This window comes from Mizuhopecten yessoensis, unplaced genomic scaffold (genome assembly GCF_002113885.1).
Source record: "Mizuhopecten yessoensis strain PY_sf001 unplaced genomic scaffold, ASM211388v2 scaffold11165, whole genome shotgun sequence".
NCBI classification, from domain to species: Eukaryota; Metazoa; Mollusca; class Bivalvia; order Pectinida; family Pectinidae; genus Mizuhopecten; species Mizuhopecten yessoensis.
In genome coordinates, this window is record NW_018408912.1 from 959410 (window position 1) to 983596 (window position 24187).

Genomic DNA, 24187 nt, shown 5'->3' on the forward strand with positions numbered 1-24187 from the left:
ATACTTGACCTACAGTCTATACACACTACCCGTGATACTTGACCTACAGTCTATACACACTACCCGTGATACTTGACCTACAGTCTATACACACTACCCGTGATACTTGACCTCCAGTCTATACATACTACCCGTAATACTTGACCTACAGTCTATACATACTACCCGTAATACTTGACCTACAGTCTATACACACTACCCGTAATACTTGACCTACAGTCTATACACACTACCCGTGATACTTGACCTACATGCTATACACACTACCCTTGATCCTTGACCTACAGTCTTTGTTTTATTCTGTAGATGTTCAGTATAAGCAGAGACGTATATATTACATTTATGTAATATATACGTCTCTGCTTATACTGAACATCTACAGAATAAGCAGAGACGTATATATTACATTTATGTAATATATACGTCTCTGCTTATTCTGTAGATGTTCAGTATAAGCAGAGACGTATATATTACATTTATGTAATATATACGCGTGATACTTGACCTAGTCTCTACACACTACCCGTGATACTTGACCTACAGTCTTTGTTCAATGTCATCCTCTGCAGGGTTCTTGCAGCCTTTAATTGATTTTCAGCCATTGCAGTGATTTCACAAAATTGACCTTCAATCTTTGCAGTATTCACCTGATGGTGACTTTTGCTCTTCAGCCTCTAGTGTTCACACTTTATCCTCACAGTAAGTAATTTCACAATTGTGATGATATTCCACTTACCTCAATATTTCTTTTGTCAGTTAGAATAAGAATTTATTTAAATAAACAATCACTTTGACTTCCTGTCTTTGCTATTTTGTAAACGTTCACTGATGACAGAGACAAATTGGGCTTTATTCATATCTTGAGAGATAATGAAATTGTTTTGCCCATCATATTTGTTGTGGGTAAAATGAGTCGGACTCTGTTACGATGAGACACAATCTAATTATGAAAAGTGAAGTGTTTCAGCTGTTTTATGGTTTCCATACAATATCCTACTCAACCAAATCACTAATAGCTCTACCCACACAGACATATGAGCCAAGAGAAAATATTCCTTGTCGCTTGACATCATTTAGGTAAGCTACAGGTTAACAATTTTGCACCTGCTAGGAACAATTTCATTAATCACGAAGTGTTCTGTGCCAGTCTCTGCATATATACCTTCATTGGTACTGCAATAAAAAGGCAAAATAAAGATAAATTTTGTGTATTTTATTTCAGTAGAAAAACAAATGCATCCCCTTAACATCAAATGAAATTAACACAAAATTGTGTCATAACTGTTAAAAGTTCTTCAGCAAGAAATTGTAACCATATACAGACTGTTTGTCACCAATAGTACTGTAAACAGTAACATTTTCATCCAGTGAACTTTTGACCTCCAGCCTTTTAAAACAAGCTCACCTACTGTGGATTTCATTACAATTCCTAGTTTTTCCTGGTTTTGAATTTGCCATCTTGTTCATTGGCAAAAATAAAATGAGGCGAACATTTCTGTTTAATATTATAACAGTTATTGCCAGAATTCTTCCCTAATCAGACCAAGGTTAACACTGGCATGTCTGATCTTCCTAAAGTATTCTATTTATCCTATTGATTGTTGTCTGACAAAAACATTGATCTGTCTTACTGTACATCCATATCCTACCAATATCAAAATAACGGGGACAAAATAGTCACGAGCTGGTACAAAATGAGAAGCATGTGCCTGGAACTGTTCAATAGTTTTACACCAAAGACCTTGTGCGATTCACTTACATTACTAAAATGATTCCTTTAGTACTGCAGTTGGTAGCAAACCGAATGATTACATGTAGTAGTGAAACAAATGATCTCATGTGGAATGACAAAACCAGTAACAAGACGAAGCATCGCTTATCATCATTCATTCACGCACCATAAATGCCAGTCGTGGAGTCATGAAACATTTCACAAGATAACTATATAATGGCAAATCCAAAATCATGCTACAAAGCTGTAATAAGCAAGGCAGATAAACAGTGTCTCTCAATACTGCACCAAATGATTGCTACCCCCCCCCCCCTCCCAATTAAAAAAAACCTAGATCTAATCTACACATAAAATTTAAGTTACCAAGCAGAAAGTTACATCACAACACTAAATAAAGTCCCAACACAAAACAATGAAACACTATTGGACATAATAAACCAAGGCACCTAGTGTTAGAGTATATTAAACATCGTATGATAATACTGCTCCAGTCCTCAGTTTATTGGCCTTTACCCCTTTCAGCTGATCAGCATAAATATTCTCATTAGTACTTAAAGTATATTTATATATCATAGCTTTTATCATGGAAACACTTATACTTATTACATTTATGTAATATATACGTCTCTGCTTATACTGAACATCTACAGAATAAAACAAAGAACACAAAGAATTAAGAGAAGTGAGCATTATAAGGTCAAAGCTAGACCTTTCCAATGTGATTCTAATAAACATTGATGTTCATTTAAGTATACAAAGATAACATGAACTACAAATTCATGAACTAAAAATGTGGCATCTAGTACTGGTACAGTATTTCATGATTTTTTTAAAAATTAAATATTTTGTTTAAAAATCAAGCCTTTTATATTTATTGCAGTAAATTATATAGATGTTGCCTCGGCTGATGCTTGTTGAAGTTAGTTTGTAATTTTCATATTAATCATTACAAACTAGAGGACTTTATATAATTTTCTATGAATGATTAACAGTATTGAAATCTTGGAAACACTGTACTTTCATTATAAACATAATTAATAGTTTCTGTGGCATCTTCCCACAAACCAATGTTTAATTGAATTTGGAAACGGTAAAAAAAATACATAATCTGTATAAACATATGCAAGCACACACATTGAAACAATACATAGGAATGAAAAACCGAGCACTTCTTCAACTGAAACATAATCAACTTCCAACTTCCAACTTAACTTCTTGCTTGTTTTGGCAATCTCCATAGTTAAATTCAAAGTGACAGAACCACAAATTAGAAGAGGTGGCTAAACTGCAGGAAACAGGATATATGGTTAGAAAAAAAGGTGTTAACATGATACGAAACACTTCAGATGAGTTCTAATTCTGTACCAAGAATATATCATGATCACAAACATTGACACTCAAATACATTTCAATAAATAAAAGACGATCTAATGATTCTTGTGAAGGTTCACAAATTCACAAAATTCACAAATTGAATTGTAACAGTATCTTTGCTTTTAATTAAGTGAATGACTATAAATACAAGTCCATTCTTAAATTCATGATTGATATTTTGGTCTTCAATTTGAAACAAGATATGGCTTATGCTAAACAACCAATATATTTTGTAAAAAGAAAACTTGCACATTCCTTAGTGGTTTTTGATTTGAAAACCTTTGTATGCTCCTTAACATTCTGTAATGGCCTTTAATATGATCTATAATGATTTTCGTTTGAGTGCTATGACCTTCAATGTAGTACATTTAGTAGCCAGCTGACCACTAAGTCAGTACTAGATAACCTCCAGTTTAGTACCCAGCTGACCACTAAGTCAGTACATGTACTAGATAACCTCCAGTTTAGTAGCCAGCTGACCACTAAGCCAGTTCTAGATAACCTCCAGTTTAGTACCCAGCTGACCACTAAGTCAGTACTAGATAACCTCCAGTTTAGTACCCAGCTGACCACTAAGCCAGTACTAGATAACCTCTAGTTTAGTACTAAAACTTTTAATTCAGTACCATGGCCTCTTATTCTGTGGTATGACTCCAGTGCTTAAACCTTTTGTGAGGTGGTTGGTAGGGTTTTAGTGCCTCATACTTCTGTGAGGTGGTTGGTAGGGTTTTAGTGTCTCATCCCTCTGTGAGGTGGTTGGTAGGGTTTTAGTGTCTCATCCTTCTGTGAGGTGGTTGGTAGGGTTTTAGTGGTAGGATATTGGTCATCATCCAGAGGCAGGTTACAACCGATGTGGTGGCCATGGCCCAGCTGGTGTAGCTGGTCCCATACAGGATCAGGGGTAGGTTGAGGGGCATCAGGAACACCACCACCTGCTCGGACAGGAGTACCACCTTCCTCCACAGCACACCCCATAGTATGTACAGGACCGGGAGGTAGGCCAGCACCAGAAGGATCTCAACCACACAACGTAGGACAGTGAACCCATAAGCATCCCAGATCCTCGTCCTGCAGATGGCTGCTACCAACAAAACTACAATTGCAGTCAGTTTAGTTGGGACTGTCTGGTTCTCCTCCTTCAAGTTAACCAGGAAATGTGTGTCCTTCTGAAGACATATCAGGACAAGACTTGCTCCACAACACTATCAAAAAATAAGGAAAATATAGGCTGAACTGCTTTGTATAATATTTAATCCAGTGGGAAAATTTGTTACTGTAAACTACATATAAAATAATAGTTGTTGATGTCTTTAATATTCCAACAAAAATGTCTCCAATATATTTTGTGTAGGTGTGTAACGATGTCAATGACAGTACATGTACTTAAAAAGCTCCACTGTAGTTCTAATAGACTCTTACAATAACATAGTCTATTTTCTTAATGTAAGTCTTGTTCATAAGTGTTTTTGAAATTTTGAATATTTGAAATTTTAACAGATTGTTTCATTTATTTGGGAAATTCACCATTTGAAACATTTAATGCAGAAATGTTCCAAAATAGTAATCAGAATCATAGAATTTTATTGTTGTAATCGACAGCGGTAAAGGTACAAAAGACCTACCCAGACGTCATGTAAGAATCCAGCCGCGGGAGCCAACAGACAAAAAAGCAGGAAGGACATGATAGTTGCTGCATTGCCAGCTATGGGCAACAGTGAGGTGTGTTTCTTGTCATCTTTATCTGTTGTTAGTGGAATAATCGCCTTATACTGTAAAGAATTCAATAGTGTGTCAGACCATACGTTATTCAATTGTGCGTCAGATCATACCTTGTCAATGGTGCATCAGACCATACCTTGTCAATGGTGCTTCAGATCATACCTTGTCAATGGTGTGTCAGACCATACCTTGTCAATGGTGCATCAGACCATACCTTGTCGATGGTGTGTCAGATCATACCTTGTCAATGGTGTGTCAGATCATACGATGTCAATGGTGCGTCAGATCATACCTTGTCAATAGTGCGTCATACCATACCTTGTCAATGGTGTGTCAGACCATACCTTGTCAATGGTGTGTCAGATCATACGTTGTCAATGGTTCGTCAGACCATACCTTGTCAATGGTGTGTCAGATCATACCTTGTCAATGGTGTGTCAGACCATACCTTGTCAATAGTGTGTCATACCATACCTTGTCAATGGTGTGTCAGACCATACCTTGTCAATGGTGCGTCAGATCATACCTTGTCAATAGTGCGTCATACCATACCTTGTCAATGGTGCGTCAGACCATACCTTGTCAATGGTGTGTCAGATCATACAATGTCAATGGTGCATCAGACCATACCTTGTCAATGGTGTGTCAGATCATACATTGTCAATGGTGTGTCAGATCATACATTGTCAATGGTATGTCAGATCATACGTTGTCAATGGTGCGTCAGACCATACATTGTCAATGGTGCGTCAGACCATACCTTGTCAATGGTGTGTCAGATCATACATTGTCAATGGTGTGTCACATCATACATTGTCAATGGTGTGTCAGATCATACATTGTCAATGGTGTGTCAGATCATACCTTGTCAATGGTGTGTCAGATCATACAATGTCAATGGTGCATCAGACCATACCTTGTCAATGGTGTGTCAGACCATACCTTGTCAATGGTGCATCTGATCATACTTTGTCAATGGTGTGTCAGACCATACCTTGTCAATGGTGTGTCAGATCATACAATGTCAATGGTGCATCAGATCATACCTTGTCAATGGTGTGTCAAATGACATTGCACCATACATTTTATTGTCAGGTCATTATCAAATCCCAATAATTTAATTTCTAGATTTTAACATAAGGAACTATGGTATATTGTAACTTTTAATGACATAGCTTATGTTCTTAATACAGAAACTTTACAGACTTAAGTTCTTTCCACTGCTGAATATTTACTTATACATTATTCAATGGAACAGACAGTCAAAGTATGAAACAGCATTTTTTTCCCCAGATTTGTAATGTATCGCTAGTCTGCAATTTGAAAGAGTGAGATGTCATTGACATTAAATGGAGTAGAGATCTTGTTACAATACATGTTCATTACCTTCTGTAGAGACAGGATCTTGAGACACACACTGACTGTGAGGTTAGCTGCTAGGAACAGTTTCCAGGCGGGAACATGGAGGATTGCTTGTTTTCTATCTTTGGTGATGAGATCTGATAAAAGGGACACCTGAGACAGCACCATAAGTACCACACACCTGTAAATACACATGTCACCTATAACCAGGCATCACAAGTGTAAATACACATGCCACCTATAACCAGGTATCACAAGTGTAAATACACATGTCACCTATAACCAGGCATCCCAAGTCATACAAATCCCCGCGCATTCACACATTGTGTGCCATATGTATGAGGGAATGAATAGAAAACTCAGTGATGTATCAGTTCTGCTCTAGCATTCTTCGATAGATAATAGATTTTTATTCCATTGTGGAATAAAGTAAAAAGAGCGATGACAAAGTTTTATAAAAATAGTAAAAGTGACCTTGACCTTTAAGGTTTTATGAAATTCCATTTAGGAATGTAGTTGGTAGAGTGATGACAATTTTTTTTCTTCTAAAAATAGTAATAGTGACCTTGACCTTCAACGTAGAAAACCGAAACGCAAATTTGTTCAAGGCATTGCCATACTAAACACTTGTATGAAGTTTCATGAAATTCAGTTGATATATGAAGTCACTAGAGTGATGACAATGTGTGTAACATACGTACATTCATACAGTCATACATTCGTACATATGTACGTATGTACAGACTGAATCCTATATCCCCGCAAACATTTGTTGTGAGGGGATAATAAACTTACGCCTGTCAATATAGTTTATATCATTTACCTGAAAATGTACCATACACCTGCAAATATATTATACACCTGTAAATATACCATATGTCTGTAAATACACAATACACTTGTAAATATAGCACACACCTAATATGTACCATACACCTGTAAATATTTTATACACCTTTGAATATATCATACACCTGTAAATATATCACACATCTGAAAATGTATCATACAGCTTTAAATGTACCATACATCTGTAAATATACCATACACCTGTCAATGTGACACACACCTGTAAATGTGAAACACACCTGTAAACATTCACAATTAGACAATATGTCTTTACAGTGTAATGTGATTGTAAAATTAGTGTTTTATACTCACAGTCTGATCATGTGCTGCTCAAATGAATATCCTAGATGGCTGGCTTTGAAGAAGCACAAAAGAGCACATGTGATGAACAATGATGTGACAACAAACATGGCCGCTCCAATAAGTGGAATCTCCTCCTCTTCCTGGTAAAGCTTGAAACAGACAAGCAGTCACAGACATTTCATATCTACACAATTTGGTGTGGAATGGACTATCAATGTCACAGCTATCTTAAGTCACCATTATATTATCTGGTGGTATTAATTTTAATCACAGCAAAATGTTTCAAAGAATTGCAAAACTCTGAATTATTGGTACACACAGTTTAATAAGGAGATGAAAACAAATGCGAATAATAACACTGACAAATCAGTAAGGGCCCTGAGGAGTGTATGTGAAGTAAACAGACAGGTTATGTCACAGTAGTAGTATCTGAGGTCGTCATAGAGAAATAAAAAAACATCAGCATTCATACCCATGTGACATATGAGAGTATATCTGGGGTCATATTCATGAAACTGTTCTCATGCTTAAGCTTGGATTTTGTGCTCAAACCTAATATCTAGTTTCGTTCATAAATTAATAATGAAATCAGTTTTTGCCAATACGTTTTGGGGAAAAAGTGAAGAAACTTAAAACCAAATTCAGTTTTAAATGTTTCCATTGACTTTTTGATCGTTTGACATGATTTAAGTGAGTTACAAGAAAGTTGGTTTGAGCACAAAATCCATGCTTGAGCAGGAGAACTATTCATGAATATTCATAAAATTTCATGATGATAAACACTTGTTCAAACAATTAAGCAATCAGACCTAGAATCACTTATAGTGAGAAGCTGTCAAGTTTAACCACTTAAGGAGACCTGTTCCAGTAGAAGCTGTAAAGTTTAACCACTTAAGGATCCCTGTCCCAGTAAAAGCTGTAAAGTTGAACCACTTAAGGATCCCTGTGCCAGTAAAAGCTGTAAAGTTTAACCACTTACGGATCCCTGTCCCAGTAGAAGCTGTAAAGTTTAACCACTTAAGCATCCCTGACCAAGTAAAAGCTGTAAAGTTTAACCACTTAAGGATCCCTGTCCCAGGAGAAGCTGTAAAGTTTAACCACTTAAGGATCCCTGTCCCAGTAGAAGCTGTAAAGTTTAACAACTTAAGGATTCCTGTCCCAGTACACTGACTTTTTTTGTACATATAGTGACCTCCCTTTAATTTCATTTTGAATACAACTGTAGCAAAGTTGGGTGGTGACCCTTCTGTTGACCAGGTCGCTCATTTGGTTAGAGTGATAGTTTACCAATCTCAAGTCCAGGGTTCAAATTCCAGTCTATTCCTGCTGATCTTTTTACATTCAGAGCACTATTGTTGATTACATTTTATTTCATCCTAATTCTTTTTTCATAAAAGGCCCACAAGGTATTATTATAATGATTATTAACAATCCAATGATGTCTTTCCAAAGATGGAAGCTGGCAGTTAACAATATATTTCTTGATTTATAGAGTCAAGATCTGTGTAAAAATATTTCGACAAATCTGTATGTGGGAAAGTCTCCGACATATATGTATGTGGGAAAGCCTCCGACATATCTGTATATGGGTAAGCCTCCGTCATATCGGTATGTGGAAAAGCCTTCGACATATCTTTATGTGGGAAAGCCGCTGACATATCTGTATGTGGGAAAGCCTCCGACATATCTGTATGTGGGTAAGATGCTGACCTATCTGTATGTGGGAAAGTCTCCGACATATTTGTATGTGGGAAAGCCTTTGACTTATCTGTATGTGGGTAAGATTCTGACATATCTGTATGTGGGAAAGCCGCTGGCATATCTTTATGTGGGAAAGCCCCCGACATATCTTTATGTGGGTAAGATCCTGACATATCTGTATGTGGGAAAGTCTCCGACATATTTGTATGTGGGAAAGCCTCTGACATATCTTTATGTGGGTAAGCCGCTTACATATCTTTATGTGGGTAAGCCGCTGACATATCTGTATGTGGGTAAGCCGCTGACATATCTTAATGTGGGAAAGCCGCTGACATATCTTTATGTGGGAAAGCCTCCGACATATCTTTATGTGGGTAAGCCGCTGACATATCTGTATGTGGGAAAGCCTCAAAGAGTCTCTTATTATACTAATATCTATAGGTTAGACCTACCATGATCACAGCTCTGACTCCAGGACAGAAGCCCAGTACCAGGGAACATGCAGCAATCTGATAAAAGTTACGGACAAAGTCTGTTCCTATGACAACAGCAGTCAACAAGACACTGGCCATTTCCATCCACTGGAAAGCACAATACCTGTGAAAAAGGACACAACAATGAACATTTTAGGACACTGCAACGAAAATTATTAAGATTTTTTTTTTGTCTTAATGTATCGGGAGTGAATGTAGTTTAACATTTATACTGGTAAATATAGCTGATTAGATCACAGTTTATTATTACAGCTTCAATTCAAGTAGTTTAAACAGTTTATTATTAACCTGTGCATATCTTAACTCATTCACCCCTGAAATTTTATAATGAACTTTTCCAATCTTTTAATTGGAAGAGTTCAAATGTGTCTTCTAGGGTTAAGGAGTTAATGAACATATTTAGATTTTTCATAACTAAAAAATCAGAAATTTTACAAAATATCTACAAATGAAAACTTAAGGATAATAACTGATTCTGTTGGATAGATCCCTTGTTACTGACCATGTGAGTTCAGCACCAGGCTGTAACATGAGTATGAACAGACCAATGACGATGGCCACGATGCCCAGCTGTCTGACCTTGACATTGCCAGACAAGTGGAGGGAGCAGACGGCAATCACCAAAATACCACAGATGATGAAACCAATTCCTGTCAAAATAAAGTGTAGTCATATTCCAACATAGACCTGTCTTTTACAATTATGTTGGACACAAATGAGGGCTAGACCACAAGGGCTTAACTGTGGTACAAATGAGGGCTAGAAAACCAGGGCTTAACTGTGGTACAAATGAGGGCTAGACAACCAGGGCTTAACTGTGTTACAAATGAGGGCTAGAAAACCAGGGCTTAACTGTCGTACAAATAAGGGCTAGACAACCAGGGCTTAACTGTGGTACAAATGAGGGCTAGAAAACCAGGTCTTAACTGTGGTACAAATAAGGGCTAGACCACCAGGGCTTAACTGTGGTACAAATGAGGGCTAGACGACCAGGGATTAACTGTGGTACAAATGAGGGCTAGGCCACCAGGGCTTAACTGTGGTACAAATGAGGGCTAGAAAACCAGGGCTTAACTGTGGTACAAATAAGGGCTAGACCACCAGGGCTAAACTGTGTTACAAATGAGGGCTAGAAAACCAGGGCTTAACTGTCGTACAAATAAGGGATAGACAACCAGGGCTTAACTGTGGTACAAATGAGGGCTAGAAAACCAGGTCTTAACTGTGGTACAAATAAGGGCTAGACCACCAGGGCTTAACTGTGTTACAAATGAGGGCTAGAAAACCAGGGCTTAACTGTGGTACAAATAAGGGCTAGACAACCAGGGCTTAACTGTGGTACAAATGAGGGCTAGACCACCAGGGCTTAACTGTGGTACAAATGAGGGCTAGACCACCAGGGCTTAACTGTGGTACAAATGAGGGCTAGACCACCAGGGCTTAACTGTGGTACAAATGAGGGCTAGACCACCAGGGCTTAACTGTGGTACAAATGAGGGCTAGACCACCAGGGCTTAACTGTGGTACAAATGAGGGCTAGACCACCAGGGCTTAACTGTGGTACAAATGAGGGCTAGACCACCAGGGCTTAACTGTGGTACAAATGAGGGCTAGACCACCAGGGATTAACTGTGGTACAAATGAGGGCTAGACCACCAGGGCTTAACTGTGGTACAAATGAGGGCTAGACCACCAGGGCTTAACTGTGGTACAAATGAGGGCTAGACCACCAGGGCTTAACTGTGGTACAAATGAGGGCTAGACCACCAGGGCTTTACTGTGGTACAAATAAGGGCTAGACCACCAGGGTTTAACTGTGGTACAAATGAGGGCTAGACCAGCAGGGCTTAACTGTGGTACAAATGAGGGCTAAACCACCAAGGCTTAACTGTGGTACAAATGAGGGCTAGACCACCAGGGCTTAACTGTGGTGCAAATGAGGGCTAGACCACCAGGGGTACAAATGAAGATTGGTATGTAGATTAGATATTTATTGAATCAGTACAAAATGAAAATGTCCTATTGGCCTACCTGTTTGGGTTTGGATTGATGTTGTGTGTGTCTGTTTCTGCAGTGTTTATATAACATTTGTCAACAACATGTTTTATGTTCATCATGAACAAAGAAATGCTCCTTTTTTTGTACCTGTAGCATCAGCACCACTTGCATTCCCCTGGAATAGGTAGGAGGCTAGGATGAAGAGCAGAGGACTGATATTGGCCATCACAGACAGGGACAACAGGCCCAGGTTTGTCATGATCTGTGGGAGAAACCATCTCATATGTCACCAAAAAATCATTTATATATTAACAATTTTCATAGCAATACTATCAATCTCAGCACTACAACAGGGTATTCTATTACAACAGGGCATTCTATTACAACAGGGTATTCTATTACAACCGGGTATTCTATTACAACGGTATTCTATTACAACAGGGTATTCTATTACAACAGGGTATTCTATTACAAAAAGCAGAATTGTTCTCCAACCAACAGACTAGGAAGCTGGACAGCAGGAACGTTGGAGATCAGTTGTCAATGACTGATATCAGTTGTCAATGACTGATATCAGTTGTCAATGACTGAGATCAGTTGTCAATGACTGATATCAGTTGTCAATGACTGTGATCAGTTGTCAATGACTGATATCAGTTGTCAATGACTGAGATTGGTCTGTTCTTTATGTAACAGGAAGACTTAACATTATTACAGCAATAATTTCAATAAAGAAGTTTTCTGTAGTCATTATTCCAGTGACTGACATACCAAAACTGGCACATGTTTACCAAAACCATTTCTCATTTTATTCTGGTAGCCAATATTCATTAAACATGGTATATGATAAGTTTTTTTAGAATGCCATCAGAATTAGCAAAATGACTTACAAATTTCTGCTTAAAAGATTTTTTTTATTGTTTACTACTTACTTCTTTGACAGTAGCATCAGGGCGTATCTCGTTGGCAAACACTCGCGTGACCATGACGACAAAACAAAATAGTGTCATACAGTTGATTGCAGATAGCTCTTGGTAATGGACAAACACTGTGAGAAGGATGGCCAGACCCTTTGTGATGTGTGCTGACATACAGAAACAGGCAAGGTTCTGGGGGAGTCTCCGAGACACTTGTAACCTGGGGTAAAACACATTAAAATGATCAAATCATATACATTCTGATACAGACCCACAGTTTGTTCCTTTTTCAACATGTTTTGGAAATAGAAAACCCTTGAATGACTGTTGATAATCATGTTTATTTAACTCAAATCTGAAATTTTCATATCATCTGGATTTGGTTATATAAAAATAGTAGTTATTGGTTTATTTTTTTTTAGCAACAAATTAATATTAAATATTCCCAATGTTTTGAGATACAATTTATTCTCACCTGGGTTAACAAGGACATCCCTCTAGAATTTTTTTTTTTTTAATTACTCTTATTTTTGGCCTTTTATGTGATTTATTTACTTTTAAATGTTGATAGCTTTATCTGGATCGTATGTCACGTGTAAACCTTCCTTAAATCCTTTAAAATATCAATAAATCTTCAATTTTGGCTCTAGCAATGTTATATGCTATATAATTTATGTTTTAAATGTCTCACAAATTTCTCACGAATTCAGAGAAAAATCTTACTAGTTTTGACCAAATCTCACTAAAATAATCACTGATCTCACTATTTGGCACCGGAAAGTTATGGCATGTATGCAGATGGAAAACAAAATTAGCCTTAGCGAGTTTTCTTCTGAATTTGAAAAATTGAACTGTTAAAAAGGAAAGCTAATTAATCATTATTATAAATAATGGTCACAATATTGTGGAACTTCTCTCCGTCATATTTTTATGACATAATTGTTGACATACTTAAAACATTTGGAATTTTAATCTATTTTTAGTGTTTGTAAAGCTAGTCACATGTAAAATATAAACATCCATTATGTTACTACAACATAGATAAATGTCCGTAATGGAGGATCAGAAAGTGACGGTGAATGTTTTAACCACTTTAATTCAACGACCAGGGTTTAAAAAATCAAAGTGAGGGAAGATGTTGACCAATATATTACATTTTGAGAGAAAAAAATCCTATTTCCATCTTTACATTAATAGACCATATTTACCTCTGGATGGTGTAGGAAGCTGCTGTCATGGTAACAATAAACAATGGCCAGCCATATAGGCTGGCACTGAACAGGACCAGCTCACACTTTATAAATACTGCAATGAAAACAGAGACCAGTTTTACAAACTATTCACAAGTACATTTACATCAATTTGTTAAGTAAATGTGAAAACATCATGTCAATAGGAAATACTTTTCTGAAGTTTTTAGCAACCAGTGTTAGATTTTAGGTATTACCAAATAATATGAAGTCAGTATGTAATAAAATTATGAAGTTCTACAAAGATAACTAAATAAAATTTAAATCTTTATCTTACCGAAGGTTTGCAGGGTAAGCAGGATGCTGAAGACCTCCTGTCGTCCGTGAGTGGCTATGTAAGCAGTGGTCAAGCACAGACACGAGTTGACCAGGAGAAGTATATAAATACTGGTTAGTGGTAGGCCAAACAAGAAGTTAAATGTAAATACTGTTAAGGAAAAAGTATTTTCTATAATAAAAGATCCATTCTCAGTACATTTTGTCACTGAAATTTGAATTGTTGGGTATTTTAAATATTTCAAATATTTGCCCCAAATTTCTCAATTAGGTACTCTCCCTCCACCCTTATACAAATTATAACTCCAAATTAGTATGCTGTTAATAAAAACTTTTGTAGCAAAAAATCTATTTCTCAAAAGTACTTGAAATATTTGCTGTTTGTGACAAAAAAAAAGAATTTGTTCATTCTTACTTCACCAAAATGATTTAACTTACTACAGATCATAAAAGCTACCTCAATGGTATTGGTATGGTATTGTACTATCGGTATAAATGTAAAGGATATGTAAGTTTCCAAGGTAACTTGGCTGGCCAAACCAAAGAAAATATCAGTACAAGTGCAAAACACACTGAGGCAGCTGTCTGAAAAATAGGACAATAAAAAGCATGTTAAATGTATAAATAAATAATACAGTATCCAGAATAAATATCTATGTTGTTAGCAGATTACACATACATATCATTTATAGTCATAGATTCTCTTTTTATTTTCAATGTCACATTTGTCTTCATCTGTTCAAGTTTATATTGTAACATCAACAAAAGAAGTTTAAACATTGTGCAAATTATAAATGCTGATTTTTTATTAAGTATAAAATCACTAATATGCAACACGTATGTTTCCTAGTTTTTTACGTTGCTGTGCTCACCTTGTATTTTTTGTAGCCGAGTAGTGCACCAAACGAGGAATACAGAGCAATGGCTGCCGGCAACCAAGGCAGGAAGTGTGATGATATCCCTAAGTTAAGGAGAGCAGGATAACAGAGGATGGTAGCTACGGCACCACTCATCCATCGTACCTTGATAACATGGTCGTAGTTCATACCTAGTAACAGAAATACAGTGAGTTAGTTATGTTAATGCTGAAGGCAACAAACTATAGGGTCAAAGAACCAAACAGGACATCGCTATAATGCCATTTTCATTTACGTGGTCATAGCAGTTGTAAAAATAACATTATCAGGTGTAAATCGAAGTCGATGTGTGAAAATTACAGCAGGTCTAGTTAGACTCCTAACAGTCCTTAGAAAACTTGGTCAAAGCTTTCCTGGCAATATGGACCTAGTCTCCTTAAGGTATAGGCAAACTGTCACCCAAGTAGTTACACTAGAAAATCAACATCATGTATCATGTTGAATGTGAAAATACATATGGCACTGAGTGAATATCTACCACCCAAGCATATCACCCCATTATTTTACAACATATCTTAAAAGCATCACCAAAATAAGGACCCTACTTGTAAAATTTGTTAAAGTGTACTTTCTGAAAAGTAGTGATAACAAATGATATATGTCCAAGATGGCCACCTGGCATTCATTTTGTTTTTGCAATCAGTCCTAAAGTTTAACATGCACAATTATTGACTAACTTGAACTTAAATAACACTGTAAAATTTGATCCCTTCATTCCTTTAAAAAAAATAGTGATAACAAACTTTAACAGTCGAACTGTAAGATGGCAGTCTGGCGGCCACTTTAATCTTTTGATCTGTCTCAAAACTAAGCATGCACAGCTAAGGACCATGGGGAACTTCCAAGTAAACTTGAAACAACAATCCCTTCATTGCTTTCAGGGAAGTAGCAATAACAGACTTTTACTGTCAAAATCCAAAATGGCCAACTTAACCTCCGAACTGTCTCAAAAAACATGTACAAGTATGAACCAAGGGAAACCTACATATTTGTCAGGTACTTTTTTAGATATAGCGATAACAAGAATTGTTTAAGGACAGACAACGAACAAACAACAAACCACAGACAAAATGTAATTTGAACAGCTCTCCATCTCATGACTGAGAGCCCAAAAAACCCCTTATATTAAGTAAAAGAAACGCAGACGAATATTTATCAATTGGTGGTCAAGATAGGCTGTATAAAGGGGAATAACTCACCTATAGATTCTGTATAAAGGGGAATAACTCACCTATAGATTCTGTATAAAGGGGAATTACTCACCTACAGATTCTGTATAAAGGGGAATAACTCACCAATAGATTCTGTATAAAGGGGAATAACTCACCTATAGATTCTGTATAAAGGGGAATAACTCACCTATATATTCTGTATAAAGGGGAATAACTCACCTATAGATTCAATAACAGAACGAATACTCATCAATGTGGTGAGGAACATTGTAAGGGCTAACAGGAACACAACATCTACCTGTAAATTGACAAACAGTTATCAAGATATAACAGTATGTAAACAACAGGAACACAACATCTACCTGAAAATTGACAAACAGTTATCAAGATATAACAGTATGTAAAAAATAGGAACACAAACATCAATCTTAGAGACAAATATTGGGTTGCTTTATCGTCATGATCTAGTGGCTTCAAAAAATTTATATTTAGTTTGGTTTGAGTAAAAGCTGAATATAAATATATGATACATATGAATTTTATATCTACAAATAATAGCGATGTACATTACAACCTGCCCAGCAGTCCTACTCCATGATCAAAACATGTTTTTGCAATTAGATTATCGATAAAGTGTGAAATAACGCAACAATTGTTAAATATAGAAGCATAACATTATAGTATTTAACATTTTTACTAGATGAAACAAAACACCAGTGTCTGTTCATCACTGATATTGTTTAAATGTCAGCTCATGAAATTGTTTGCAGCAATGTAAAAACAGATTGAGAACCATTATACACACAATGTGAGTAAAATGAGTTATCACAACATTTTTTTGGTTTGAAATGGGGAAAATATAAAATGTTGCTTGCTTGGACTGTGCAGGACATTCTATACAGAAAGAAAAGTATGGAAGCACAAAGGAACAGACTCACAGAGACTGTGCAGACGGAGGAGGTGCAGCCTGCACAATTACCCATGATTCCAAGGTAAAAAAGGTAAAAATAACATGCCATTTAATTACACATGAATATAAGTACAGAACAACATATTTAGAGACAGAAGTTTAGGTCGTGTGGTTCGTAACATCCAGCCTCTACAAGGGGAAAAGAGATGCATGTCACAGTCCAGTAACAACGATCATTGACATTTTTTGTCTTCTCAATCATGTTTATAATATATATAAACTTTATTTATTTTACAACAATTATGAAACAAGTTATTCCAACTTATACCAATTACTCTTGTTGGCCCGGATGTTACAGCGTGGGGGGTCTTGGTGTGGGAGGAGATCAGAGTACCTGGAGAAAACCAACGAGGTCGGGCAGGTGACCCCAACCTTTTCATGTTCGATCGAGGAATCGAACCCCAGGCGTCTTGGTGAAAGGCAAGTGCGCTATCCACTGCATCACCCAGCCACCCATGTATACCCAGGACTTACCATTACCAAACCATAGATGGTTAAAGAATGTCTTAACCATGTATAACTGAAATTTACCATAAACCAAACCAATGATCCTGAAAGAATTTGTCTACTTAACCATGTATACCCAAGACTTACCATAACCAAATCATAAATATTTAAATAATGTGTCTGCTTAACCACGAGACTTACCATAAACCAGATGTGAAATACACCAGTGGCGGTGAGCTGATAAACACCTATCATGATTTGTACAAAGGAAGGCAACAAACAATACATTGTAGCTATGGCAGCCAACATCATATGGTCAACGATATTCTTAATGGGGTCGTCTTCTTTCACATCTGGTGGTTGTAATTTAAAAGAGGAATTTGTTGGTGTCATGAAGAGCTGTAAGAAAACGAACCTGCGAGAACAAATAAAAAATATTATTGACAGCGACAAATGTTTTCTCAAAACCAATGAGTATTAAATCCTGATGAGTTTCTACAGTATTTCACTACTAAATGATATATATTGTGATAGTTATTTTACCATACCAAAGGTACCAAACTTTCCAGTGAAAGAACAAGAGTACCGCGGGGCAGAACAATATACGCACGTCGAATGTCATTTAGTGTTATATACTTTCTTACATTGAAATAAGATCTGCATCATTCTAAGAGTGGTTAGCTGACATGCAATAAAAAATGTAGAAGAAAATCTCTGGACAAAAAATCAAATACTGAAATGAACAAAGGATAATATTTTTAGCAAAAATCGTTGAATTAAAATTCTTTTAAGGGAGACACAACTTCATATCATGATTATAATGTATACCAAGTTTCAAAGAGATCTGTTAAAAAATGTAGGAGGAGATTGCCGGACAAAAAACAAATACTGAAATAAACTAAGGGCAATAACTTTTGCAAAAATTCTTGAATCAAACTTCTTTTCAAGGAAACACAACAACATATCATGATTATACTGTGTACCAAGTTTCAAAGAGATCGGTCGAAAAATGTATGAGGAGATTGCTGGACAAACAAAAGTTTACGACAGACAGACAACCATAATACTTCCGTCAAATTTGAAGGGCGTGTAAAAAGATGAAAAGTCATTGTAATAATAAGAACTGTTGCTCAGCATAGCTTGGCCATTCAAAAAAAATAAAAAAATATAGTTAAGTCCATACCAGTGTGAAAAAAACCCCTTTTTCCTTCAGTTTTGACTTCTGTAAAACAATGTTTCAACCATGCCAAATATCACTATCATGGTAGAAATGTTAATTGTATTGTCATGGTTTGTAATTTTCACAGTGGTAAAGCTAGATGAATATGGTATTCATTACATGGGTACCCTATGAAAACACATTACCGTATCTCTAAGATCTAATTTACATAATATTTACCCAATAGCTGTCAGCACAAAGGGGATAAACTTGAGGGGTATGATGGTGGCTACTGCCCATGTAAGCAGGCATGCAGACAGCCCAGGGTAGGCAGAAAACAGGAGCTTTTCTGTCACCTGAAAAGAAAAAAGATTTTATGAGATATTGACATTCGCATGAACTTTTTCAAAATATTTCAAACATTTTTGCTTATTAAAATATATTCAGACAATCTTTTTTCTCAAAAATGATTTATTGGGGAAAATATCTGTGTTATTCAAGATTGATTTCTACCGATTTCCTATTAAAGTGAATATGTATAAATTAAGGATCAGCATAGTTTGTATACTATGCCATGGTTTTATTATCCACACTGTATGTATTGTGTAATGCCCTTGTCCTTCTCAAACACAGTCAGCTCCAAGGACTGATACCTACCACACACATCTCAGCTTCCTGTTTGCGGAATATTGTGAATTGAATGATCATCCACGCCCCTGTCAGTAGGACAAAGGCATTGATGAGTGCCATTAGCAACATGCTCAAAAGGGACACCCTAGAAACAAAAACATGGAATAAAGTTCAATAAACATTATTCAGTTTTTAATGGGAATTACTTTCAGACATGAGCAGACCTTACCAGTAAAGTAAAATGTTGCTCATTTAGCCTAACTAATGCAATTTGTTTTACCAATTTCTTTACCACATAAAATCTCTAAAAGTGACATTCTTCTTCAACATGAAATTTTGTTACTTAATTAGTGGATTGGTAATCCTAACAGACCAAAATAGGCAGAGCACTGATCTGGCAACAACAGTACCATCTACAACAGTGGACTCAATCATAGACGGATGTCACCATCTTTCATAGTACCCTCTACAACAGACATACAGTGCCCCATACTTACATCTACAACAGACAAAGTGCCCCCTACTTACATCTACAACAGACAAAGTGCCCCATACTTACATCTACAACAGTGCCCCATACTTACATCTACAACAGACAAAGTGCCGCATACTTACATCTACAACAGTGCCCCATACTTACCATAAGAGTGGAGTAAAGGAATACAGTACTAGGATATGACAAGGTATGAAGAGCACCATGAATATCACAACCGTTCTGAAATGAAATAATGTAGAAACTGTACTCAGTACATCCAATGTATTCAGACAGAACATTTTCTATGAATGTCCAGAGTAACCCAGTTAACTTAGGAAGTCCAGAATAACCCAGTTATCTTAGGATGTCCAGAATAACCCAGTTATCTGAGCATGTCCAGAATAACCCAGTTATCTTAGGATGTCTAGAATAACCCAGTTATCTTAGGATGTCCAAAATAACCCAGTTATCTTAGGATGTCCAGAATAACCCAGTTATCTTAGGATGCAGAAGGTTTTTGTTTCATTACAGTCCATAGTGATAATGAGTTTGGCAGATTTATGTCAGACATTTTAGTTATGTTGAGCAAATGTCTCAGTACCTCAAGAACACCCAACTAATATCTTGAGCTGTTGAATATATATACAACTTTGTATCTTGTGACTCAATTATCAAAATACTCTCTGAAACCTTATGATGACAATGAGATTAAATTAGATAGGCTGCGCGCGCCAAAACATATATGTAAATTAGCATGTTCTACATTTTAACCACGCAAACAAATGTCCAAGTCCATTTCAGTTGTCCATTTTGATCATTCTGAGGTTTGGGGTTTCTCTGTCAAAATATTTATGAAAATAGTACCATGTCATGATGTTGAAATTAGTTTACATTGGATACCCAGACTGACTGGATACTTTTTTATTTCAGCACTAATTATACTTTATTTCAGCACTAATTATACTTTATTTCAGTACTAATTATAACTTATTTCAGCACTAATTATAACTTATTTCAGTACTAATTATAACTTATTTCAGCACTAATTATAACTTATTTCAGCACTAATAACATTTTATTTCAGCACTAATTATACTTTATCTCTGATGATCTTCCATGGCTAGAGTTAGCATTTGTTTTTGCATGTACTGTCAACATCATCTGAACGTTTACATTTTGTCACATATTGCAACTATACAATCAAACACTTGGAAAAGTTAAATTCAAGGATTTCTCTTAAAATATCTTCCAATGCAAGAAGTGGATTGCAGTGATATTGAAATTCCATAAGGCAGTTGATTGTTATATGCACTATGGTCCTAACAAAAATGGCAGAGGTTTGTTTTCTATTCTAAATTTGATGTTTTAGACATATGGTAGGATCATTTGACTTGATGTAAGCTTTGTTCCTGAGTTGTCTGTTGATGTCATTAGCAGTGACATATGATATGGATCAATACCAGGTAGGTATGTGTATAAACGTTTGACTATCAGTGATATATATGTAAATACCTTTGGTTTTGTCCTCCATGGTCAATGGAAAGCAGCAATGCCACACCAAAGCTTGCAATCACTAATAACCTACAAAACAGATACAGTTAAAAGCAAATACAAGGTCTGGATTCTTCAAGGCCTGTTCGCCATACACCAAATTAATGCAAATATCTAAGCTAGCATATTTTTAATATTAAATTCTAGAACTTAAACTAAATGTATGGATTGAAACATCTTTTGTATAGATATTGTTTCTCTAAATACTTTCCATTAAAGACCAATTAAGCAAATCTAGCATAAAACAATCAGGCCTTAAAATAAGGTACACATACAGACTATAAAAGCTGGCAACATATCCCAGCCCTGCAAAGATTTCCTTTTATTCCACCTATACTTTCCATTAAAAAAAACTCAAGCAAAGGAGAGGTCATGAAACTGGGAGCTTATCTTATTTTGAAAGGGTCAAATATCTATTTGATAAAACAATGCTTACACCAATGTTTATTCAAATTGATTAAACTGAATCTGACCAATATTAAAAGAGACACAAAACTAGCAAGTTGTTTACAATTTAGGTAGGTTAAAATATTTCTCAATTCTAAAATACAACATTGTAAGTGTACAATTTACTGCTTGTCACATCTAAATATGTATAATCGATCACTTAAATTTAGAAACTTTTATTCCAATGGCAAATATATAGATCAATTTTGATCAGGTATATAATTTTCATAGTTATCTCCCTTCATCAGCTATGATTTGGCTGTTTTTTCTTTCCATTTCAAAATGGAATAAAATCAATGATGTTTCTTTAAATAGCTTGTTGTTTTGTTCCTTATCATTTCTTATTGTAACTTACATTTCTCCACAAACTGCAAATAATATTAGAAGACATGGTATGGCAGCAACGCACACCTTTCTGTTGTAACGGAAATGTCCAGGATCATAAAATACTTTGTGCTTATGTGGCATTTCCTCGTTATCTTCTGCATCAGCAGCATAATCATCATCATTTAAGTCATCATCTTCCAGGCTGATGTCATAGTCGTCCTGGTAACCTGACCTCTGATGTACGTCTGAGTTATAACCTGCTGTGTTACTGGAATTGTAGTTGTCTGCGTTATTGGAGATGTAATCCTGAGTGTCGACTCGGTCTGAGCCAAAGTACATTGAGTCGCCTCCCAGGTCTGCTTCATAGTCAATAGGGTCATCTCTCAGATTTAGGTCTGAAGTGTCATCTCTCAGATTTAGGTCTGAAGTGTCATCTCTCAGATTTAGGTCTGAAGTGTCATCTCTCAGATTTAGGTCTGAAGTGTTTTCCATCTTGTCCAGTCAGGTATTACTGCATCACCATTTTGTTGAATGCACTTATCTGAAAAATAGAAAATGTATGTCAATTTTTAGCTGTCAGCTTCACATTTTGCAATTGCTTTCAGCCAACATATCAGCTGTATGGCTGCTGTATCTAAATGATAATGCAGATTTTTTTGGTCTAAATTTTATAATTTAGAAAAGTCTGCCTTTTTATAAAATACATGCAGGCAAGGTAATACTGTTGTATGTAAACTAGAATGGAATGACAGATTTTCCATCCCAGTATTATTACTGTAGATACTGTGAATCAATCTTACATTTTAAAATTGTGAATCAATCACAACCAAACCATTTTTACTTTCCTGTTGAATGTTCAGTTCTGGTCTGTGTGTTGTTTTATTATAAAGTGAAACTCTCCTGTAGCAACCATAGCATAATGACATCAAACTATAATTTGGTTCGGTTTGGTTTGTTTGTGTTTTACGTCCTATTAACAGCTATGGTCATTTAAGGACGTGCCAGGTTTTGGTGGTGGAGGAAAGCCGGAATTCCCGGAGAAAAACCACAGACCTACGGCCAGTACCTGGCGATCACTGCACCACGTAGGCCTCAAACCGGAGACCCAGTGGTGCAGGGCTAGTGGTACATGTAGTAGAATGACAGACGACTTAACCATCACGGCCCCACCCTATAAAATAACATGTGAAAGTTCAGTGTCATATAAACTGTCTTCACTCTTCAGTCATTATCCATATGATTACTCAATACTGGCATATGCTATCCTAAGGATAATGCCAGAAATTCTGTGTGTTGGAAGATTTTCAATTTTTCATATAAACCTTTAACCACAAGTATTGCTATATTATTCAAATCAGCTATGTGAAAGGAATCTTTGATCACCTACAGATCAGCAAAGGGACACTTTCAGTTTGTTAAACCTATAACGTAAAATCTGCAGGCACAGGAATACATTAATGAGTTATACAGTGAAATCTGTGGGTCCAGGAATAAATATTTGAATTATAAATTAAAATCTGCATACCCAAGAATATATTATTGCATATATGAGGAAATCTGTAGGAAAAGGTATACATTTTGAATTTGTGGTAAAATCTGCAGTTCAAAGAATAAACATTTGTGTTATATACATTGAAAACTTGGGGCCCATGAATACATTTATGATCTATACAGTGAACTCGTATTGCTTTCTGGCAATGAACGAAGTGTTCACAAAACTTTCAAAACCTGCATTAACATTTTAAGGTCTGTCAAGCTTCGGCGTTAAATATAACATTGACAAACCTCTTTGTCAATATAAATGGACAGATATTGGTAAGCAAATAAAAGCAAATTTTGTGAAATTATGAAAGGAAATCAAACCGAATAATAATACAGTACAGGTAAACTGATGACATCGACATGACTATGTATAAACATTGTAAATATCGCTATTTACATCGCTAGAATGTGTAATGGGATGGTTTGTTATCGGAGATTAGCATTGCCGACATGTGGCAACGAAATGCTTACGTCATTTTGTCCCTGCAAGCTCACTGTGCTCCATTATTTGTAGAATCGAGATTCAGGTGGTCTGGGAAACCTGCCATGTTGGGGAAACCCCTCTAAATGACGTC

The 24187-nt window shown here is 36.2% G+C and overlaps 1 protein-coding gene across 2 annotated transcripts; it reads right to left on the reverse strand.

Moving 5' to 3' along the window:
* Positions 1 to 1198: 1198 nt before the first annotated feature.
* On the reverse strand, positions 1199 to 24187 carry LOC110467184. 2 transcript variants are annotated; one of them, XM_021524159.1, is made up of 21 exons: positions 24084 to 24187; positions 22099 to 22611; positions 21258 to 21326; positions 19911 to 19985; positions 19298 to 19415; positions 18881 to 18996; positions 17683 to 17896; positions 16284 to 16362; positions 14848 to 15023; positions 14484 to 14560; positions 13977 to 14119; positions 13658 to 13754; positions 12465 to 12669; positions 11680 to 11794; positions 10037 to 10184; positions 9493 to 9637; positions 7349 to 7488; positions 6212 to 6368; positions 4729 to 4875; positions 3900 to 4308; positions 1199 to 3823 (listed from the first exon to the last, which is right to left on the reverse strand). In XM_021524159.1, the coding sequence occupies exons 2-21, from the start codon at positions 22560 to 22562 to the stop codon at positions 3798 to 3800; spliced, it is 3120 nt and encodes a 1039-aa protein (XP_021379834.1). In that variant the 5' UTR covers positions 22563 to 22611; positions 24084 to 24187; the 3' UTR covers positions 1199 to 3797. The 2 variants fall into 2 exon arrangements, with proteins under 2 accessions (XP_021379834.1, XP_021379835.1); XM_021524160.1 differs by having other exon boundaries at positions 1199 to 3810; positions 3887 to 4308.